At 36.7% G+C, this 21,580-nt stretch overlaps 6 protein-coding genes across 9 annotated transcripts; 3 read left to right on the forward strand and 3 right to left on the reverse strand.

The window, feature by feature from the left end:
* Positions 1-1,406: 1,406 nt before the first annotated feature.
* On the forward strand, positions 1,407-4,508 carry LOC116123850 (RNA pseudouridine synthase 2, chloroplastic). Of its 3 annotated transcripts, XM_031409585.1 has the most exons (7): positions 1,407-1,722; positions 1,824-1,967; positions 2,190-2,417; positions 2,559-2,761; positions 3,162-3,240; positions 3,736-3,911; positions 3,994-4,508. In XM_031409585.1, the coding sequence occupies exons 1-7, from the start codon at positions 1,408-1,410 to the stop codon at positions 4,109-4,111; spliced, it is 1,263 nt and encodes a 420-aa protein (XP_031265445.1). In that variant the 5' UTR covers position 1,407; the 3' UTR covers positions 4,112-4,508. The 3 variants fall into 3 exon arrangements, 1 of the variants encoding a protein (XP_031265445.1); XR_004127105.1 differs by lacking the exon at positions 3,994-4,508 and having other exon boundaries at positions 2,559-2,787; positions 3,733-3,783; XR_004127106.1 differs by lacking the exon at positions 3,994-4,508 and having other exon boundaries at positions 2,559-2,787; positions 3,736-3,754.
* Positions 4,509-4,965: 457 nt separating this feature from the next.
* LOC116123852 (RNA pseudouridine synthase 2, chloroplastic-like) lies at positions 4,966-6,447 on the forward strand. The gene is made up of 3 exons (XM_031409588.1): positions 4,966-5,506; positions 5,589-5,691; positions 6,239-6,447. Exons 1-3 carry the CDS (start codon positions 5,400-5,402, stop codon positions 6,275-6,277), a joined length of 249 nt encoding a protein of 82 aa, XP_031265448.1. The 5' UTR covers positions 4,966-5,399; the 3' UTR covers positions 6,278-6,447.
* Positions 6,448-9,435: 2,988 nt separating this feature from the next.
* Positions 9,436-12,555, reverse strand: LOC116123851 (probable prolyl 4-hydroxylase 3). 2 transcript variants are annotated; one of them, XM_031409587.1, is made up of 8 exons: positions 12,199-12,555; positions 12,021-12,105; positions 11,556-11,653; positions 11,336-11,433; positions 10,880-11,009; positions 10,562-10,749; positions 10,204-10,272; positions 9,436-9,566 (listed from the first exon to the last, which is right to left on the reverse strand). In XM_031409587.1, the coding sequence occupies exons 1-7, from the start codon at positions 12,387-12,389 to the stop codon at positions 10,220-10,222; spliced, it is 843 nt and encodes a 280-aa protein (XP_031265447.1). In that variant the 5' UTR covers positions 12,390-12,555; the 3' UTR covers positions 9,436-9,566; positions 10,204-10,219. The 2 variants fall into 2 exon arrangements, with proteins under 2 accessions (XP_031265447.1, XP_031265446.1); XM_031409586.1 differs by having other exon boundaries at positions 10,204-10,293.
* A 2,160-nt stretch (positions 12,556-14,715) lies between these two features.
* Positions 14,716-15,327, reverse strand: LOC116123933. Its single transcript, XM_031409676.1, has one exon. The coding sequence runs from the start codon at positions 15,280-15,282 to the stop codon at positions 14,821-14,823; it is 462 nt and encodes a 153-aa protein (XP_031265536.1). The 5' UTR covers positions 15,283-15,327; the 3' UTR covers positions 14,716-14,820.
* A 1,771-nt stretch (positions 15,328-17,098) lies between these two features.
* LOC116123932 lies at positions 17,099-17,632 on the reverse strand. Its single transcript, XM_031409675.1, has one exon. The coding sequence runs from the start codon at positions 17,585-17,587 to the stop codon at positions 17,126-17,128; it is 462 nt and encodes a 153-aa protein (XP_031265535.1). The 5' UTR covers positions 17,588-17,632; the 3' UTR covers positions 17,099-17,125.
* A 2,080-nt stretch (positions 17,633-19,712) lies between these two features.
* Positions 19,713-21,561, forward strand: LOC116123901 (pentatricopeptide repeat-containing protein At1g20300, mitochondrial). The gene has a single exon (XM_031409642.1). The coding sequence runs from the start codon at positions 19,832-19,834 to the stop codon at positions 21,425-21,427; it is 1,596 nt and encodes a 531-aa protein (XP_031265502.1). The 5' UTR covers positions 19,713-19,831; the 3' UTR covers positions 21,428-21,561.
* The last annotated feature ends 19 nt before the right edge of the window (positions 21,562-21,580 follow it).

Below are 21,580 nucleotides of genomic sequence, written 5' to 3' on the forward strand. Positions count from 1 at the left end.
TGCATTCCAGGCTTACATTATATTAAAAGTTTAAAATTTCTTCCACTTTTTTCTACGTCCACCTATTTTTTATGATTTTATCCCTAAAATTCTTTACTCTCTTTTTCACTTTCTCTATGTTATTCGTTTTTAAAACTTTTGAAGATTGAAATTATTGAAGCTTTCACTAATCAAGGTGTCACAATTAATTTCGTTTTCTGTTTTATCAATTTTAGATATGTGTATTGCTCATTTCATTTTAGTTTATTTTAGGTTGAATCATGTTTATTGTTTGAAGGTTTTTTACTCTAATTTGACGGAAAAATGCATGGATCTTGTGAGTTTGTTTTGTGTTTAAGAATGTTCATGCTTTCTCAAACTAAACCTTAACTATATTTTACTGAATGTTATTCTTTATCCTTCATCCATCACTTTCCTACATTTGAAACATATCACCGTTTGACTGCTTAAGGTAACGCTGACTTAATTTAAGTTTTGATTGATTTTAGCTTAGGTTAGGCCTGATCAAAGTCATGAAAATTTATATTATAATCTTTGAAAGCCAAAAAAAAAAAAAAAAAAAATGAAGGAGAAATAAGAAATTTGTGTAGAACTTTTTTGGTGAATTGTGATTGTTGTAAACTCTTTTAATTATATTGGATTTAAGTAGACCGTTAGATTCCCGTGGTCTTTTGCTCTCTTTAATTGAAGAGGTTTTTCCACGTAAAAATTTTCTTGTGTTTCCTCTTGAATTTGATGTTATTTTCAACATAAGTTGTTCAAGGTTTTGCTTTTCATAGATTTATTCAAGTAGTAAAGTGTTATGTTATTGTATAATTTTCTTTCATATTATTGATATTATATTATTTCATTTGCTTAAGGTTTGATGATTTTTTTAAAGTTTTTCCTAGTTGTTTGACAAATAATGAAGGAACCGCAGAGAACCCCCCTTCCCCCGGCAAAAATCCTGGGTCTGCCACTGTCGATAGGTGTATAGTTGGTTTGATTACAACTAAGTTAAAATTGAACTCGACCTCAGTTATAATCGGTTTATATATATATATATATATATATATATCCGCCATTGTCAATAGGTGTATAGTCGGTTTGATTACAACTAAGTTAAAATTGAACTCGACCTCAGTTATAATAGGTTTAATTTTACATATATATATTGTAATTGAAATATTATATGCTATGCGAACTCGAATAAACTTGCAAATTGTTCAAGTTGAGTATTATTGGTCTTGACTTACTTTTGTGGAGTTTAGTTCAAGCCCAAGCGGCTCGTGCGTCGAGTTGTTTTGCAGGCCTAGTTCGGATTTAAAGTTATAGATCATTTGTCAAAGACGTCATGGTAAACGACGTCGTAATTGTGATTATATAAGGAGTGACCAAACAAACAAATAAACTTAACAGAACAGCAAGATGCTCAGCTCTCTCCACTCACTATCTTATTGCTCAGCTCCCTCTACAGGAGCCCTTAAATCCTCTCCTATAATAAACTCTTCTAGGGTTTATAAATTCCTGAGAGTTCGTTGTTGTTCCAGCAGAGACAAAAACCAAGAACCTGTCACCAACTTCGGTGGCGTCCAATTGGAAGAAACAGTCAATTTAAAAGCTGCAGGCAAACTCAGACTCGACTCTTGGATTTCATCTCGCATTGTTGGAATTAGCAGAGCTCGCGTTCAGTCAAGTATCCGTTCCGGCCTCGTTAGTGTTAACGGACAAGTTATTAACAAGGTAAGTTTGTTGTTGTATTTTGATATTTTTTTTAAGTGAGGTCTCAATATTAATTATAATATTCGAATTATTTTAGAGTTGAATTATTGTTGACTGAGCAGGCTTCGCATAGTGTGAAAGTTGGGGATAAGGTGAATTGCACGATTTCGGAGTTGCAACCTTTAAGGGCTGTACCTGAAGATATACCTTTGGATATAGTTTATGAAGATGATCATGTACTAGTTGTTAACAAGCCTGCTCACATGGTAACTAATTTTGAATTTTTTTTTAATTTTTTTTTTTTTTAAAGTTTGGGTTGAAATTATTTTTTCATTGAACATAAAATAATTTTTTTTTTTCATTGAAATTGTTGTAAAGCAAAAATTAGCTGAATACTATTTCCAATTATTGATTATTTAGCTTTGAGAAATATTATTGGTGTTTTGCCTATTTTCTGATGCTGCAAATATGTGTTTCTTCATTACCAGGTCGTTCATCCAGCACCAGGCAATGTTACTGGCACACTTGTCAATGGCATTCTTCACCATTGCAGTCTTCCAACGGTTGCATTTAAAAACCAGGAAGTTCTTTCAGATGCTGAGGATATTTCTGATGAGGAAGAGTTAACTTCAAGTATATGTGCAGCAGCATCTGTTCGACCTGGAATTGTGCACAGGTTGGACAAAGGCACCAGTGGATTGCTTGTTGTTGCAAAGGTGAATTTTGCCCACTTCTGATAATTTCTCTAAGCATCAGCAGTTATTAGTCTATTTAAGGTTGCCTCCCATAGTTGAATTTATGGGTTAGCCTGATGTGCACTTTTTTAGTCTTCTTGACTAATTACATGTCAATGGCAGGATGAACATTCTCATGCCCATTTATCAGAACAATTCAAGTTGCACAGTATCCAGAGAGTCTATATCAGTCTTACTTCTGGATTTCCTTCCCAATCTTCTGGACGTGTTGAGGTTCCAATTGGTCGTGATTCAAACAACCGGATTCGTATGACTGCTATACCTGGACCAATCAAACATGGGCAGGCTCGTTATGCAGCTAGTAGGTGAATTATGGTTCTCCACTTTATTAGTAAGTAGCAAATCTAACAGTTGGGTTGATAAAAACACCCATCTGATTAAGAAGTTTATTATAAAATACCTTAAACTAATTGAAATTGAGATTCAGGCAGGAACGCAAATTTTGTAGAATATAATTGTGATTGATTTATTGACTTTTGCTTAAAAAGTCGGGGAAAAGACACAAAAAGGTGAAGATTGGGACTTGAATAAAAGTCTATTCTGAGGGCAGTTTTATATGTTTGATTCAAACCCATTTTAGCAAGAATATTCTATTTCTGTGTCATCTGACAGAATATAGATTATTCTCTGAGAGATTACACTCACAAGAGTAAACATTTCCCAGTTTTTGATGTTGTTGGTTAAAGTTGGTTGAACCTTTATCAGGTACAAGGTAATTGAAATTCTTGCTGGTGGTGCTTGTGCACTGGTGGAGTGGAGATTAGAAACTGGACGCACTCATCAGGTACTACATGGTGTATAAAATTTAAGCTTATTTTTCCCAATGTTGATGAATAATATTAATTGCATTGATTATAGGTTGTTACTTCATCAACCTATACTTTGCCTAGCATAGTTTTTGAGTAAACCTCAAAGAGTTTTCGTTAGTTTTAAAAGAAATATTATACCCATAAGATTTGCCATCTACTTGTCAAAAAGAGCTTTTAGCGAGTAATGCTTGTTACTTAAAAATACAGGTGAAAAAAAAAAAAAAAAAAAATCGAGTGATGATCACTTTAGTCTTCTATGCACCTTGAATTAAGCAAAATTCTTTTGGCCAGGTTGTGTAAGCTGGGTGGAGAAATAGCACCACAAAGTCTTTTTGTTCTATTTAACATTGAGAATATATATAGTTTTTAGCTGTAGTCATTTAAATCACTATGCTGTAAATCCCAACTATAAAAGTTTTTGACTCTTATAGTTTATACTCTCAATTCCTGGTGTGGAATCTATGTAGTAGATACGTGCACATGCAAAGTACCTGGGAATTCCTCTATTAGGTGATGAAGTGTATGGAGGGACCAAGAACATGGCCATGTCACTGCTTCAGCCCAGAACTCCACCTAGCTGTGATGGCAAACTCTTGAAGTTGGTGTCTGGATTAGAGAGGCCTTGCCTCCATGCTTTTGCTCTTGGGTACATAATAAAGCTATCTCTAACATTTAACTTCTTATTTAATTATGTGTTTTACCATAAGATTATTGCTTCGAATTTGTAGGTTCATACATCCACACACACGGGACAATATACACTTTTCACGCCCACCACCTCCTGATTTTGCTGAGGCTTTGCACCAACTGCGGGAAATTGGCACCGAGAAGGTATTGGGCATCTAATTTGCTATACATGTTCAGAGATTGTTTACATTACTTGTCAATTGAACATTGGTTCACATATGCCCTCGACATTCATCTCCAAAGCTTTAGTAGGATTGAAGGCTTTTGAGAAAAAAACGGAGTTACCAAATTAAGCTCACCAAAGTTCTCTTGTTTGTAATTGTTGCATTGGAAAGAATTTTGGTGGGTACTTAACTAAAAAGAAACCCAAAATTTAACATTTACACACATGTTGGATTTGCGTTTCTCAAGCCAATCTTGCCTTGTCGGCTTTTGGGGTTTAGCCCAGTCAAGTTGTTATCGGGCCAACTTTTTGATGAAACTTGTCGACTGATAGAAGTTAGAGAATTCCATTGGTTGAACTCTTTATCTATTCATTTTCTATTTAATGTTGTTATTAATGATTTGAGGAAATGATTCTCAGAACTTGTTTTCTGGCTATCAATATCCTGATGTGCAGCCTAAACGTGAAACATGATTGAAGTTAGAAAGAAAGCGCATGGTGTAATGACTAAAGACACTGCATTGGCAGAGAGAAGTGGCTGACATTACAACGCCTGTTTGGGTGTAAAGTATACTGTTAGGTAGATGAACATGATCATTTCAAGAGACTTGTGAGCAGTGCTACAGATGATCATAATCATGTCCAGATTCTCTTGAACGGGACTTGTAACCATTTTGTACCAGAATTTAAACAACCACTCGTGGAATTACATATTAACAAAGATGACTTCGATTTCATGTCTGGAAGAAAGCGCAAATGCTTCAACAAATTGTTTTCAGGTCAAATTATTATTGGGTCCAAAATCAAGTACANATACTTTGCCTAGCATAGTTTTTGAGTAAACCTCAAAGAGTTTTCGTTAGTTTTAAAAGAAATATTATACCCATAAGATTTGCCATCTACTTGTCAAAAAGAGCTTTTAGCGAGTAATGCTTGTTACTTAAAAATACAGGTGAAAAAAAAAAAAAAAAAAAATCGAGTGATGATCACTTTAGTCTTCTATGCACCTTGAATTAAGCAAAATTCTTTTGGCCAGGTTGTGTAAGCTGGGTGGAGAAATAGCACCACAAAGTCTTTTTGTTCTATTTAACATTGAAAATCTATATAGTTTTTAGCTGTAGTCATTTAAATCACTATGCTGTAAATCCCAACTATAAAAGTTTTTGACTCTTATAGTTTATACTCTCAATTCCTGGTGTGGAATCTATGTAGTAGATACGTGCACATGCAAAGTACCTGGGAATTCCTCTATTAGGTGATGAAGTGTATGGAGGGACCAAGAACATGGCCATGTCACTGCTTCAGCCCAGAACTCCACCTAGCTGTGATGGCAAACTCTTGAAGTTGGTGTCTGGATTAGAGAGGCCTTGCCTCCATGCTTTTGCTCTTGGGTACATAATAAAGCTATCTCTAACATTTAACTTCTTATTTAATTATGTGTTTTACCATAAGATTATTGCTTCGAATTTGTAGGTTCATACATCCACACACACGGGACAATATACACTTTTCACGCCCACCACCTCCTGATTTTGCTGAGGCTTTGCACCAACTGCGGGAAATTGGCACCGAGAAGGTATTGGGCATCTAATTTGCTATACATGTTCAGAGATTGTTTACATTACTTGTCAATTGAACATTGGTTCACATATGCCCTCGACATTCATCTCCAAAGCTTTAGTAGGATTGAAGGCTTTTGAGAAAAAAACGGAGTTACCAAATTAAGCTCACCAAAGTTCTCTTGTTTGTAATTGTTGCATTGGAAAGAATTTTGGTGGGTACTTAACTAAAAAGAAACCCAAAATTTAACATTTACACACATGTTGGATTTGCGTTTCTCAAGCCAATCTTGCCTTGTCGGCTTTTGGGGTTTAGCCCAGTCAAGTTGTTATCGGGCCAACTTTTTGATGAAACTTGTCGACTGATAGAAGTTAGAGAATTCCATTGGTTGAACTCTTTATCTATTCATTTTCTATTTAATGTTGTTATTAATGATTTGAGGAAATGATTCTCAGAACTTGTTTTCTGGCTATCAATATCCTGATGTGCAGCCTAAACGTGAAACATGATTGAAGTTAGAAAGAAAGCGCATGGTGTAATGACTAAAGACACTGCATTGGCAGAGAGAAGTGGCTGACATTACAACGCATGTTTGGGTGTAAAGTATACTGTTAGGTAGATGAACATGATCATTTCAAGATACTTGTGAGCAGTGCTACAGATGATCATAATCATGTCCAGATTCTCTTGAACGGGACTTGTAACCATTTTGTCCCAGAATTTAAACAACCATTCGTGGAATTACATATTAACAAAGATGACTTCGATTTCATGTCTGGAAGAAAGCGCAAATGCTTCAACAAATTGTTTTCAGGTCAAATTATTATTGGGTCCAAAATCAAGTACCGGATCAACGTGGCTTTCTTATTAAGAAGGTGACCATTGCCATGATAACTTTGTGACAGTTCATTTTTTTTAATGTTGTAAAAAAAACTATTATTATTTTTGTTATTTTTAATTTTTTATGTCGATCTCATTGCCGCATCATCATCTTCTGTTAGAGAGAAATAAATTACTAAATTGATAAAACATAGAGGCGACAAAGCTACGGACACCGAAAATGTGTATCGGCCTATGTGTACCGGCCTACGTGAACCTTTGACTTACACTAACAGTCTAGGCGTATGATTTTTCTATAAATATTTTTCTAGTGAACGACCGTCTATCAAATATGGATGACCGTTCACTCACATGAACCCTCGTCCATATTATATGGACAGGGGTTTATATACGATGGATGGGCGTCTCCATTTAAAGGACGTTAGTCCATAAATAAAATACAATAAAATTTTTTTATAAAATTAGGGACGGTCGTTCATCCGTTATGGATAGCCGTCTCTTCATTTTGGACGGGCGTCCGCAAATAAGGGACGTCCGTCCTTAACTAAAATATGAAAAAAAAAAAAAAAAACTTTACGGACAGCCGTCCATGAATTTTGGACGACCGTCCTTTACGTTTGGAGCTGTCCATAATTTAAAAAAAAAAAAAAATTCTAAACAATCTTTGCTCTTCTTCTTCGTCTTCATTCCCCATCTCCTCTCTTTTTCTTCGTCTTCATTCCCCATCTCCTTTCTTCTTCTTCGTCTTTGTTTTATGAGATAAACGTGCTAAATCCAAAGGCTCCAAAGCCCAGAAAACCACAGAAGCAAAACAGGGAGAGCTTAAACATTGCACTTATTTACCCAAAAATTTAAGGCTCTTGACGAAAGCCCATCTTAGCAGCGAGCTCTTGAGCACGTTTAACAGCTTCAATGTTGGGTATATTAGTAAGGCCAGGAATAGTAGGCACCCCACTTGCAGGTGGCTTCACAAAAGCTGCTGCGGCAGCTTGTAAGTTTGATGAACTAGGCATTGCACCAAATGATAAAGCATTTGTAGTTGTTGATCCTGTTCCTTGCATTATTCCAGTACCAGAGGATGGCACTTTCTCTCCATCTTTCAATCCAGAGACTGAGCTACCATCTGAACTTGTGCCCTTGTTCAACTAAAAAAATGAAAAGCAGCATTCAGTGTCTACNTTTTCTTCGTCTTCATTCCCCATCTCCTCTCTTCTTCTTCGTCTTTGTTTTATGAGATAAGCGTGCCAAATCCAAAGGCTCCAAAGCCCAGAAAACCACAGAAGCAAAACAGGGAGAGCTTAAACATTGCACTTATTTACCCAAAAATTTAAGGGTCTTGACGAAAGCCCATCTTAGCAGCGAGCTCTTGAGCACATTTAACAGCTTCAATGTTGGGTATATTAGTAAGGCCAGGAATAGTAGGCACCCCACTTGCAGGTGGCTTCACATAAGCTGCTGTGGCAACTTGTAAGTTTGATGAACTAGGCATTGCACCAAATGATAAAGCATTTGCAGTTCTTGATCTTGATCCCTGCATTATTCCAGTACCAGGGGATGGCACTTTCTCTCCGTCTTTCAATCCAGAGACTGAGCTACCATCTGAACTTGTGCCCTTGTTCAACTAAAAAAATGAAAAGCGGCATTCAGTGCATTCAGTGTCTACCAAAGAATACATATTACTAAACAAACATAAAATTGACCACATGAGAGAAGAGGAAAGAAACAACTTTCTTAACAGTGGAGATTCTTCTTACCAATGGTATCTTCTTCAGCTATTCTGACAATTCCTTCTGCATTTGTAAAGCTTTCTTAGCTTTGGCTAAAGCATCTAGAGATAGACTTCCACTTTTCCCAGCAGCTTATGATGTCCCATATGTACTAGATTTTCCCGAAACCTCATGAGATCTGGTAATACTAACTCCCTTATTTTCATTTGTGGTATAAATTGAAGATACCTTTGTAGGAAGGGGAAGCCACCTGCAACTTTATCTTTTAACTGTATTTTTTGGTATATAGGTGCAATGTTTAAGCTCTCTCTGTTTTGCTTCTGTAGTTTTCTGGGATTTGGAGCCTTTGGATTTGGCACGTTTATCTCATAAAACAAAGACGACGAAGAAGAGAGGAGATGGGGAATGAAGACGAAGAAAAAAAGAGGAGACAGGGAATGAAGACAAGAAGAAGAGCGAAGTTTGTTTAGAAATTTTTTTTTTTTTAAAAGTATGGACGAGTGTCCATTAGGTTTAAAAGTATGGACGGGCGTCCCCAAAGTTTTTTATTTTTTATTTTCATATTTTGATTAAAAATAAGTGTCCCTTATTTGCGGACGCCCATTCAAAATGAAGGGACAGCCGTCCATAACGGATGAACGACCATCCCTAATGTTTATAAAAAAATTTTATTGTATTTTATTTATAGACGAGCGTCCTTTAAATGGGGACGCTCGTCCATCGTATATGGACCCCCGTCTATATACGGGGGTCCATATGAGTGAACGGTCGTCCATATTTGATGGACGACCGTTCACTAGAAAAATATTTATAAAAAAATCAGGCGTCTGGACTGTGGTGTGAGTCAAGGGTACACGTAGGCCGGTACACATTTTTGGTGCAAAATTTTCGGTGTGCGTAGCTTTGTTGAACACAGAGGATAGTTCAAGTCGCTTTGATCCCAAATAAATCAAACGACTCCAAGGTAACGTGTAGTATCAATAAACATGAAGTATGCGCATGTTCCTAAGTAAAGTAAGTATATATAATGTGGTTCAGAATTTATTTGGTTTGTTTATACTAATCTGTCAACACATCACTTGCAACAACCTAATTCCTATTTTGCTAATAATTTTCTAAGTAGAAGATCACATCCTCTGAACCACATTTTATTTTCCAAGTGAACGATGGGCTTCTTTCAACCTAAATGCAGGTGTAAAGATACAAAAACCCGTCATATACAGAATCATGTCACCTCAGTTGTAATGATGATGTTTAAATGGTAGTTCGGAGGGGCACACCAGAATGTTCCATTAACCACACAAACTCTGATGTCTTTTAAGTCCTGCCAATTTGACATAGTAGAAGAAATTGTATCAATGCCAAGTAATTAGCTTCATGCAACAGCATTGCATTGTACAGTCAGCAAATTGCAGTTAGGAATGAGAATTACGTATACCAATTTGAAGAAACATCACTTCGAATCTTCACCCATGTTATGCAGAAAAATACTACTACAATAGCATATCTTACTTTCTTTAATGATAGTAATCATGAGCAAATATAAGTAGCGAGTAAAGGAGCAATTCCATAAGGCCTTAAAATAACATCCTATTACAATGAGTGTAACCAAGCCTATAAGTTCTGTATTTTCCATGCTCGTATTGCTACCTACTCATATAATTAAACATACTCACTATTTCAATGACCACTAGCCATACTTGTTAAAAATGTAAGTTGATGTCCCCTACAATTCCATTTTGACAAGCCGTAGCCAAGAACTTGTTTGGTGAAAGAAACAGTATGCACATCCATAATGTAGACGTAATTCAGCATGTTTTGGAAAACAAAATTGAGCCAACAATTTTAATAGGAATGTATTGCAACAACATATCAATAAGCATCCTAGAACACCATCCAATTCGAAAGCCAAAGCCAGCAACCTTTACATGCAGTTTACTAGTTTTGGCATTGAGAATTACCTTTACAGATAATAGCTCAGACTTTGTACTCATTGAGATGCATCCACTTTGTAGATGACCATTTGTTTCCTGTGATTACAGGACATCCGCCTAAAATCAACCACAAAATGATTTTAACTCATCAATAACATTGTGTTGGTGAATGAAAACCACTTGCTAAAAAATGTAAAATAACTTGCAACTGTCAGTGTTTCATGCTAGAAGAAGACGATAAGAGGCAAATACTTTTCTTCTGAAATGCAAGACAAACTGCAGAATCATTTCTTGAATTACAGCTAAAGGTGACAAACTGCAGAATCATTTCTTGAATTACAGCTAAAGGTCCATAACAAATAGAGAAAAATGCAGAATTGCTAACCATGCAAACTTGAAGGATCTAACGTGGCGTCAGGTCTCATGCTCCAAAACAACAATGCATCGCCCATTTTTGGTTTTATGGAGAGACCCTGTTTTCCGCATTCAGACAACTCATTCCACCATGGCACAGAACTGAAATTTGCTTTGGCAGCAGGAAACACTGTCTCACCCCCTTCTTCAACATCTGACCTGCAACAACAGTAGAAAGAGAGAAGTGGAAAGGCAAACATCAGCTTTCTGTACAAGATGTAACTAAATAAAAAATTATGGTACATGGTGAGCAGCTCCAACGATGTTGGCAAAGGCAATTAGCTCTTACAAATACATAAGAAGAGTGGCTATCCGCTGCCCTCCATTCTTAGTGTTGAACTCATCAAGGAAGTAATCATAATGAGCATCATATTTCTGTCCAACTTCATAGTGGAGGACTTGAAGTCCTTCTCCATGCTCTGTAGAATGTAAAGTTCACTTAAACAGAGCAATTTCATGAATTGACAAACCAACTGGTAATAGCAAAACAGAGATTTACAGTTTTCTTTTGGTTCAGAATCATTGATTAAAGAAAAATCATGAACATAGATATGCAGGAAAAGAATAACAAAAAAATTTCAGCATTTATCTACAGGGCCACAAAATGCAACATGGAAAAGTGATTAGTAAAGCACTTTAGCTGGAAACACTCTCGTGCTAGTTAAAACAAAACAAAATGTTATATAATTTGCAAGAGCTTTTCAATTTTATGTAGCCAAAATTAGATAAACGCATAGGCTCTCACCAACAGGAATGAAACTGAAATCTGCAATCCGCTTTTCAATGTTCCGAATTACTTTATCTTGTCCTCTCCTCAGAAACATACCGGAGCTTGTACGCACCCTGCAGGCGAGATGCCAAGTTCCTTAATAGAGTTTTGTTTAGCAGGGAAAAAATTACCGTAAACCCTCAATTTTTTTATTTAATCAGCAAAGCAAATGGAGATGGTTGCAAGGAAAGCAAACCTGCTATCTTTACTCCGACCAGTTTTGCTATCAACAACAGTTGATTTTGCCATATGTGGTTTAGCAAGATTTATTAGGTAGTCACATTCTGCCTTGGACTGTACAAATTAGTATGTCAGAGAGTCAATATTTCTAAGAACACAAAGGCTAATCTATTCAAAACCATTTTGTGCATAAAATAATTATGTTCGAATGCGAACATGCACTTAAAAGGAAGGGCACTGTACAATCCCTCCCCTATAATTGTAGAATCAAAATTATTCATCCATGGAACCCGCATAATATGTCTACAAGCATTATATTGTCAGCAAACTAGTCATATGTTCATCAAATTGGTTTCGAGACCAATAATCTTTCAAAGATTAAAAAAAAAAAATGATAGCTGTATACACTGTGCCGGTTGCTGCTTTATATAAATAAACAAAACAAGCATTAATTAACAGAGAAAGGAAAGATGAATCTGACCAAGAAATTATGATAAATAAAAGCTCTAGGCTCCCAAGAAATGACTTCGGTCCATTGCTTTCTAATCTCCTCCGTCTTATTATGTCTGCAATATATTCCCGCTAGTAAAATTTTACGGGCAAAGAATAAAATTTTGAATAAAGGAAAAAAAAAAGTGAATAAAGAGATAGATGCATACTTTTCAATGGTGAGGCGCCTGTAGAAGCTGAGATCATTGGGCGGAGAATCATCGTCGTCTATTGGAAGAGAGAAAATCCCCATAGCCAAAAGCATCAAAAGAACAAGTGTTAGCATGAATAGCATTGACAAAACCAGCATTAGCGTTGACAATTTCTTGGCTTGCAACCGAGAATGCCTCACTTTCGCCATTAATGAAACCGCTCAAAACCCTAAAACAGCGATTCACGAAACCAAAAGTCTAATCGTTGAATATTACAATTCTACTTCCAGAAATCAACTAAGTTTTTTACCATGTAAAGGTACAGAACTAAATTTACATCGGAGATCCACGAATCGACAAACCTATATATATGCAAATTTTTTTTAAATATGGTAGGAAGTTGGGCAAAAGTCAATTGACCAATTTACCCCTAATTGTCGGTCTGTATTAGAAATTCGGTTAGTCTAGTCGTTGGTAATTTTGTCATCCTTTGACCTATCTGCTCCTGGTTTACGTTTAAGTCCTTTCAGCAGTTATTGTGGGCAGCACAAGGTTTACGACGGGGCTTGAAAATTGAAATAGAAGAATATTTTTATTGGTCCATAGATTTGTCAATTGTCATCAGAGACTATAATTTAATGCTTAAATCTAGATTAGTGCTCGTACTGTAAGCCACTAAGCCTTATCTTACCACAAATGTCAAAGAATTTCATGTCAAGAGCCAAGACTATTCCTATTGGTCTCTCCGTGTTTGGGGTTGTTTGTAAATTGGGTAACGTTTTTGGAAATTATTGTAATTAAAATGAAATAATCTGGAGATAAGAGAATTTGATGAAATTTAAGGGCCTCTTTTTGCAAAATTTGAAAATACAGCTTTTATTCTGATTTCTGAATGGAATTTTCTTACTAAAAGAAATTAATCGGCGAAGGTATCAGAAACGGCGGCACAGAACATATGGCAAACAAAAGAAGGCGGCCTGAGAGATATATTATGCGGTGTTCTTAAACAACACAGTACGCCAACTGCTGACAAGTCTCTTATTTGGCAACAGCTCCAACAGGACCAACACTATAGTCATTTTCCTGATTTCAACAACCATCTCGGTTCCATCTTCGCTCATGTCGAGGTACTTTCAGGGTTTCTTTAACTACTGCGATTTGATTCACTCTTTTAATGATACTATATCAGTTGCTTCCATTTCTATATAAGTGTTTGTTTTAAGAGTGTTGATGGTTTTGAAAGAAATAAAATTGGCTGCAGCTGCAGGCTTCGCTTCACCAAATAACAATTCACTCAAAAAATTCTTCAACAAAACCTTCTGATCTGCAGAAGGCAGAATCATGTTGATGCAAGCAGCTTCTGATTTGTGATCTATACCTGGTATTGAAAAAGTTTGTCCTTCACTTGAGGCTTTAATGCAGACAGGCACTGTTGCCATGCTCCATCTCCAAGCATCTGTTGATACATATGCATACGAGATATTACATGCCAAATTGCAATAGCTTTGTAGATGTAGACAACTGAATTTAAACCCCAGACTTATTGGCTCTAAGGTTTGAAAATCAACCTACAACTACTAAAGATGATTCACTAACACTACATGAGTCACTAACAAAAATTGGGAAAGAATTAACATAGCCCATGGAAGGCATCTTCCTCCCAATACCATCACGTATCCTGCCAAAAATCATGTTTGATTATAAGATACCTTCTTTTCATCATAACTGACCAGGGCTTTACTTTCTTCGAGAGGTTTGGAATAAATCAGCCAATGTAGGATATCTTGCCCATGAGACTTTTTAGTTGTTTCAGAGTAAACGGAGGTGGCATCTCGAGTATTGCCTTGATCTTTGAAGGGTCAACCTCTATTTTGTTCCAATGGAAAACGAATCCCAAAAATGTACCAGCTGACAGAAAACTATGCCAATAACATGCTCAAAATGATTAAATTCTACTCAACTAACAAAATTACGCTCCAATTCTTAATAAATTAAATCCAAATCTTAAAGCGATCCCCATCCCCACCTACATTTCATTTTCTATTACATTTCCACCAACAAAGCAAAAAATTAGAATTCTCCATTGATGGCTTTAATCAAATCCAAGCTTCGTTTCCCACACACTCTCTCTCAACACGTCTTCAAAGCTTCCTCCTTCACCACTGAAACAGAGTAAGCTAGAATACGCCATTGATGGCTTTAATCAAATCCAAGCTTCGTTTCCCACACTCTATCTCTCAGCACATCTTCAAAGCTTCCTCTTTCTCCTCTTCTTCAGTTTCCCTTAAAGATGACTCTGATGATATAAACAACGATACCCAAAACGAACCAAACACTTCCTTATCACCGAAGAAACGCTAATCGGCGACAAATTCAACTCCTTAATCAAAGAACCCCACCGCAAAAACCCTAACATTGATCCCAACCCAACCCCACCAAACCCCAGCTTCACTATTCCATCTCTCTCCATCGACTTCTCTCAAATCTCCACCAAAATTAGTTTTTTTTTTCTTGAAACCACATTCAATTCCATAATTTTCATATCATAACAAAACAATTGACAAATAAACAGAAAAACAAAAACAAAAACCTTACACATAAACTTCAAGTGTTAATTACAGAAGAATCCGAATAAATCAATCACCGTGGATCTCCGCCGCCACGTTCCTTCTCAATCTGCTGCTTTTGTTTCTCAGCAAGCTTCTCAAGAGCCGATTGCACCGCATCACGCCCTCCAATTAGCAACCGGGTGACGATTTCCGGATCCCTTTCAAAGCGAGCCTCTTCAAACTCCTTTCGGGCGTTGTCTCTCAAAATATCCCGCCACAAAACGCCACATGAATCCGGCCACATGAAGAATCTGGTGGCCCGTAGAATGTCTCGATACAGACTGAGTGCCTCTCGGCGTGTGCTGGTGAGTCGCCTCTGAGTTAACAGCTCTTCCTCGTCATCGTCGAGGGATTTCTCTTTCTTAACCACGTGTCTATCTAATAACTCCTCCAAAGTGTCCGGACCGTTGTGTAAGAGACGCTGGATTGAAACGATGTCGTTTCTCCGGGCTAAGACTGATAGTTTCTGGCATTTTTGCACTGTCTTCCACATCTTTCTCTGCCTAAGATTCGCGTTTTGAGCAAAAATTTGCTATACAATTAGTGACGACATATTGGAATCATGTAGGCCTCACAGGCTTATATTTAATTGGGCCTAACGGGCTTTAATTTAAGTGGGCCTATTTTTTAAAGCAGAACAGGCCCACAAATTTACGGCAAACAAAGGAGTAAGTGAGAATCTGTCAACTCAAATTGGAAAAATAGGATTATGTATCAAAATTTTACATCCCAAATTTATATATCAATTTGCCCCACGCGGTATTATTTTAGAAGTATATATAATATAAAACTTAGAACTATCAGTTTGAAATACATTGACATTGTAAATTTGGACTTTCGCGTCCCAGTCATCAAAAGGGCTATGAACAGTTCCACAAAGTTCTATGGGTCTTTTATGAAGAATTTTAGATACTAACAAACGGGTTCAAGATGGTTATTTAGTAAAGAGTTTCAAATTTCATAGTAATTTAATTTATTCCAAACTTGAAATAGTATTTTAATTACATTTTCCCGTTTTTGGAAGATATTAGGTTTTTTCTCTAGATGCATATACATTCATGTTTATCGTAACACTATGAATTAACTTATAATGCTTTTCAGACAATTAATTTACATATTTAACAACATATGATTTTATATAATTATCAGCTGTTTTCTCATGGCTTTTTCCTTGATTGCACTTAGAGAGGAAACCTTAGAATTGTCTATGATGCTATCTGTACTTTAGCTGATGCTGTTGGAGAAGAACTGAATCAGGTCCATCCTTGTTTTGCTTCTCCGATTTGGGATGCCACAAAGAGATTAAATTATTAGTTCATTGTGGCCTTTTTTGTAATAGCTTTAAGTATTGTTTCTTATTTCTCAATTTCATAATTTGCAGCATGGTTGTTAGTATCCTACGATACCCGATACGTATCATACGATACGATTCGATACAGATCGTCAACGATACGTATCAGAGAGTGTATCCTAAACCATTCGATACGTTGATATGTATCCTACGATACAATACGTATCCGTTCGTATCCTTAAAAATATCGATATAAATTGATACGACTTTATTAATTTGGGCCAAAGGTCCAAAAAAAATTTCGGGTCGAAACCGGGTCACCCAACCCGATTCACTAAAACCTATCCAAATTTACCTATTTTGCATGAAGAAAGTGAAGAGGAATATGTATTACTCATTTTACATGATAATAATAATGTAAGTGGAGATATAGATATTGACATTGATCTTGAAATTTTGTGATTAATTTTGATTATGTAATACCGTAATTTAAAGTCAATAATACCACAAATTCTTTAATTAATCTTGGAGATTATATTAATTTTTATAAAATTTTGATTATTTTATTAATTTTTTCGAAAAAGGCGTATCTTACGATACGATACGATACGCGATACACGATTTAAAAAATTAGGTTTTCGATACACGATACGATACACGATTTGATAACCATGATTTGCAGTCTAACTATCTTAAGATTCTGATACCATAACTGAATTTTTATGGTCGTATCTTCTAGTTGTAAATACATATCATTCTTTATCTATTTTCCAAATATAAAGTGGCAGAGTTTGATTGCGGCTATTCTCTCTTATCACATTCTAAATATATATCATTTTTAGTATTCATTTTCTTCTCCAAGTACTAGAGCAACTTCTTCCCAAGAAATTCTATCTCTATCTTCAAACAAGGATTTCTTACTCTTGACATGTCGCGTCTTTAAGTTAGCAGGATATGGTGGAGTTAGAGTTCCCTTTAGACTGAATAACGTGAACTCCTCCAAGGAGACNCAAGTGTTAATTACAGAAGAATCCGAATAAATCAATCACCGTGGATCTCCGCCGCCACGTTCCTTCTCAATCTGCTGCTTTTGTTTCTCAGCAAGCTTCTCAAGAGCCGATTGCACCGCATCACGCCCTCCAATTAGCAACCGGGTGACGATTTCCGGATCCCTTTCAAAGCGAGCCTCTTCAAACTCCTTTCGGGCGTTGTCTCTCAAAATATCCCGCCACAAAACGCCACATGAATCCGGCCACATGAAGAATCTGGTGGCCCGTAGAATGTCTCGATACAGACCGAGTGCCTCTCGGCGTGTGCTGGTGAGTCGCCTCTGAGTTAACAGCTCTTCCTCGTCATCGTCGAGGGATTTCTCTTTCTTAACCACGTGTCTATCTAATAACTCCTCCAAAGTGTCCGGACCGTTGTGTAAGAGACGCTGGATTGAAACGATGTCGTTTCTCCGGGCTAAGACTGATAGTTTCTGGCATTTTTGCACTGTCTTCCACATCTTTCTCTGCCTAAGATTCGCGTTTTGAGCAAAAATTTGCTATACAATTAGTGACGACATACTGGAATCATGTAGGCCTCACAGGCTTAGATTTAATTGGGCGTAACGGGCTTTAATTTAAGTGGGCCTATTTTTTAAAGCAGAACAGGCCCACAAATTTACGGCAAACAAAGGAGTAAGTGAGAATCTGTCAACTCAAATTGGAAAAATAGGATTATGTATCAAAATTTTACGTCCCAAATTTATATATCAATTTGTTTTAGAGGTATATATAATATAATATCTGTAAAATAATATAAAACTTAGGGCTATCAGTTTGAAATACATTGACATTGTAAATTTGGACTTTTGCGTCCCAGTCATCAAAAGGGCTATGAACAGTTCGACAAAGTTCTATGGGTCTTTTATGAAGAATTTCAGACACTAACAAGCGGGTTCAAGATGGTCATTTAGTAAAGAATTTCAAACTTCATGATAATTTAATTCATTCTTTTCCAATAGTTTAAGTATTGTTTCTTATTTCTCAATTTCATAATTTGCAGTCTAGCTATCTTCAGATTCTGATGCCCTCTTTCATTGCTAAGTGGCAACTTTCCAATCCTGACAAAGATCTTTTTCCTCTGCTAGAATGCTTTACATCTATAGCTCAGGTCCATTGCCCTCCAGCAAAGAGTTTAGTTGTGACGCATGTTTTGGAGATGTAAAATTAGATAAACTTGAAAAAGAAAAGAGCTCAACATATATTTTAGATGGTTAATACTATCTTGTATTACAGCAAGGGAATATATTATTCAATAACTATAAGAATATATATTTGATTGATAATTTCATTCATTTAAAAAATTATAAACAATGAGAGCTAAACCCTTTTACATCATCAGTTCCTTTGACTCGATAATACTAGTCCCGTCGAGATTTCTTCTATTGTATTGTATTTTATTGAACTGAACTATCTATTGATGTAGGCTCCTAATGTTACTTACGTCTTTTTAAGATCAATATTATGTTATGTAATGTATGTTATAACATCAAAACAAATACATAAAATGTAGGAATGAATCCGGCGTCATATATTCTGCAAGCCTTTGGTTTTCACCTGTACAATACATGCATAGCAAAATCTATCAAACTTAAGAAAACTCAACTTGCAAAATACTTCTGAATGGCTAAATGCAATTAACCATAAAAAAAAGCAGCCCATGAGACTACGTACCTTCTGACGCCTTCGGAGGTTATGATGTTCATCTTCTTCTCCAAGTACTAGAGCAGCTTCTTCCCAAGAAATCCTATCTCTATCTTCAAACAAGGGTTTCTTACTCTTGACATGTCGCGTCTTTAAGTTAGTAGGATATGGTGGAGTTGGAGTTCCCTTTAGACTGAAGAGCGTGAACTCCTCTAAGAAGACGTAGTCTGAATGATTAACGTTATACTTTTGTGTGATGCAAATATAGGAGGAAGTCTGAGATAAGCAAATAATATATATAGAAATAATTATCTTATAATAATTAAGACTCCTTAACCATATAAAGAAGGGTAAAATGTAATATTGAATCCGAGTTCTTATAAAAGGAAACTTAAATATATAATTCAATTTTTGTAGGAGACATGATTTAAAACAAACGGAGTAAAGTATTGTCTTTTACAGTCCTAACGGCGTTGTTTTAACTCCGCCATTTTTCATCCTACAAATCCAATTATGCCCTTCATAAATCTTCCTTTATCACTATTACGCCCTTGGTTAAACTTTCCTTCGTCACCATTATGCCCTTCTTACTTACATCTTTGCTTTGCAGAAACAGAGATCTCTAAAACCCTAAACCACTGAAGCAGAATTGGAGGACGCAGTTGGTCATGGCTTTAATCATATCCACCCTGACATTTATCCAAACACAACAGCTTCACAATCCCCTCTCTTGAATCTCCCCCGTCCTATTTCTGTATTTCATATTCGCCGCTATCATCCGCCACGTCATTGACAGATCACGTATAAAAATTAACGAGTTCTTATAACCTAACTTCTTGTCCATCACAGTCTTAACAGAGTCGTTTATCTCCTACAATATTAAATTTGCTTCATCCCCATAATGCCCCTTTTAAAATCTTGCTTCATCCCCATAATGCCCCTTTTAAAATCTTGCTTCATCCCCATTGTGCCCCTCTGAAATATTGCTTTACCGAAGCAGAGAAAACTAAAAGTCTAAAACCCTTCCCCACTGAAACAGAGTAAGCTAGAATACGCCATTGATGGCTTTAATCAAATCCAAGCTTCGTTTCCCACACTCTATCTCTCAGCACATCTTCAAAGCTTCCTCTTTCTCCTCTTCTTCAGTCTCCCTTAAAGATGACTCTGATGATATAAACAACGATACCCAAAACGAACCAAACGCTTCCTTATCACCCGAAGAAACCCTAATCGCCGACAAATTCTACTCCTTAATCAAAGAACACCACCGTAAAAACCCTAACATTGATCCCAACCCAGCGCCACCAAGCCCCAGCTTCACTATCCCATCTCTCTCCCTCGACTTCTCTCAAATCTCCACCGTTCACTCCGTATCCCCTGCCATCGTCCGCCACGTCATCGAGAGATCATGTGGGCATCGCTACGGCATCCCCTTCCTCCAAAATTTATCTTTCTTCAACTGGGCCACTGGCCGGCCCGAATATATCCACACCACGGAGCCGTATCACGAAATGATTAGTCTCTCTGGAAAGGTAAGGCAATTCGATTTGGCTTGGCATTTTATTAATTTGATGAAATCAAGGAATGTTAACATTACAGTCGAGACCTTCTCGATTCTTGTTCGCCGATATGTGAGGGCCGGATTGGCTGCTGAGGCGGTGCACGCGTTCAACCGTATGGAGGAGTACGGTTGCGTGCCTGATAAGATTGCATTTTCGATTGTGATTAGTATTTTGTGTAGAAAAAGAAGAGCTAGTGAAGCGCAGTCGTTTTTTGATAGCTTAAAAGATAAGTTTGAGCCTGATGTTATAATTTACACTAACTTAGTTCGTGGGTGGTGTCGAGCTGGTAATATTTCAGAGGCCGAGCGGGTATTTGGAGAAATGAAAATGGCTGGGATTAGTCCTAATGTGTATACCTACAGTATTGTGATTGATGCCTTGTGTAGGTGCGGGCAAATTACGCGTGCTCATGATGTTTTTGCAGAGATGCTTGATGTGGGTTGTGAGCCTAATTCGATTACTTTTAATAATCTAATGCGGGTTCATGTCAAGGCTGGTAGGACTGAGAAGGTTTTGCAAGTTTATAATCAGATGAAAAGACTTGGTTGTGCTGCTGATACCATTACGTATAATTTTCTGATAGAAAGTCATTGTAAGGATGATAATATTGACGATGCTATTAAAGTGCTTAATACGATGATTAAGAAAGGGTGTAGCCCAAATGCATCTACTTTCAATACAATATTCAGATGCATTGCGAAGGTACGTGATGTGAATGGGGCTCACCGGATGTATGCAAAGATGAAGGAGTTGAAATGTGAGCTCAACACTGTGACTTACAATACTTTGATGCAAATGTTTGCTAACTCAAAATCAATTGACATGGTTGTCAAACTGAAGAAGGAGATGGATGAGAATGACATTGAGCCTAATGTGAATACCTACCGGGTTTTAATTTCAATGTATTGTGATATGGGACACTGGAACAATGCCTACAAGGCGTTTAAGGAGATGATGGAGGAGAAATGCATAAAACCAAGTCTGCCGGTTTATGAAATGGTCCTGAAACAACTGAGAGAGGCTGGACAGATTAAGAAGCATGAGGAGTTGGTGGAGAAAATGGTTGACAGGGGTTTTGTTACTCGGCCCTTGTAACAGTAGCTACTTCTGAATTCTTGAACTGGACTATGTAACCTTCAGTGTTTTTTTCTTTTTATTTATTTTCTTCATTGAATTATGATATAATTGGTTACGCAATCTTAATATAGTGAAAGTTTTGTGCCATATGATGTACTTTTACTCCTTGCA

This window comes from Pistacia vera, unplaced genomic scaffold, assembly GCF_008641045.1.
Source record: "Pistacia vera cultivar Batoury unplaced genomic scaffold, PisVer_v2 Contig146, whole genome shotgun sequence".
NCBI lineage: Eukaryota > Viridiplantae > Streptophyta > Magnoliopsida > Sapindales > Anacardiaceae > Pistacia > Pistacia vera.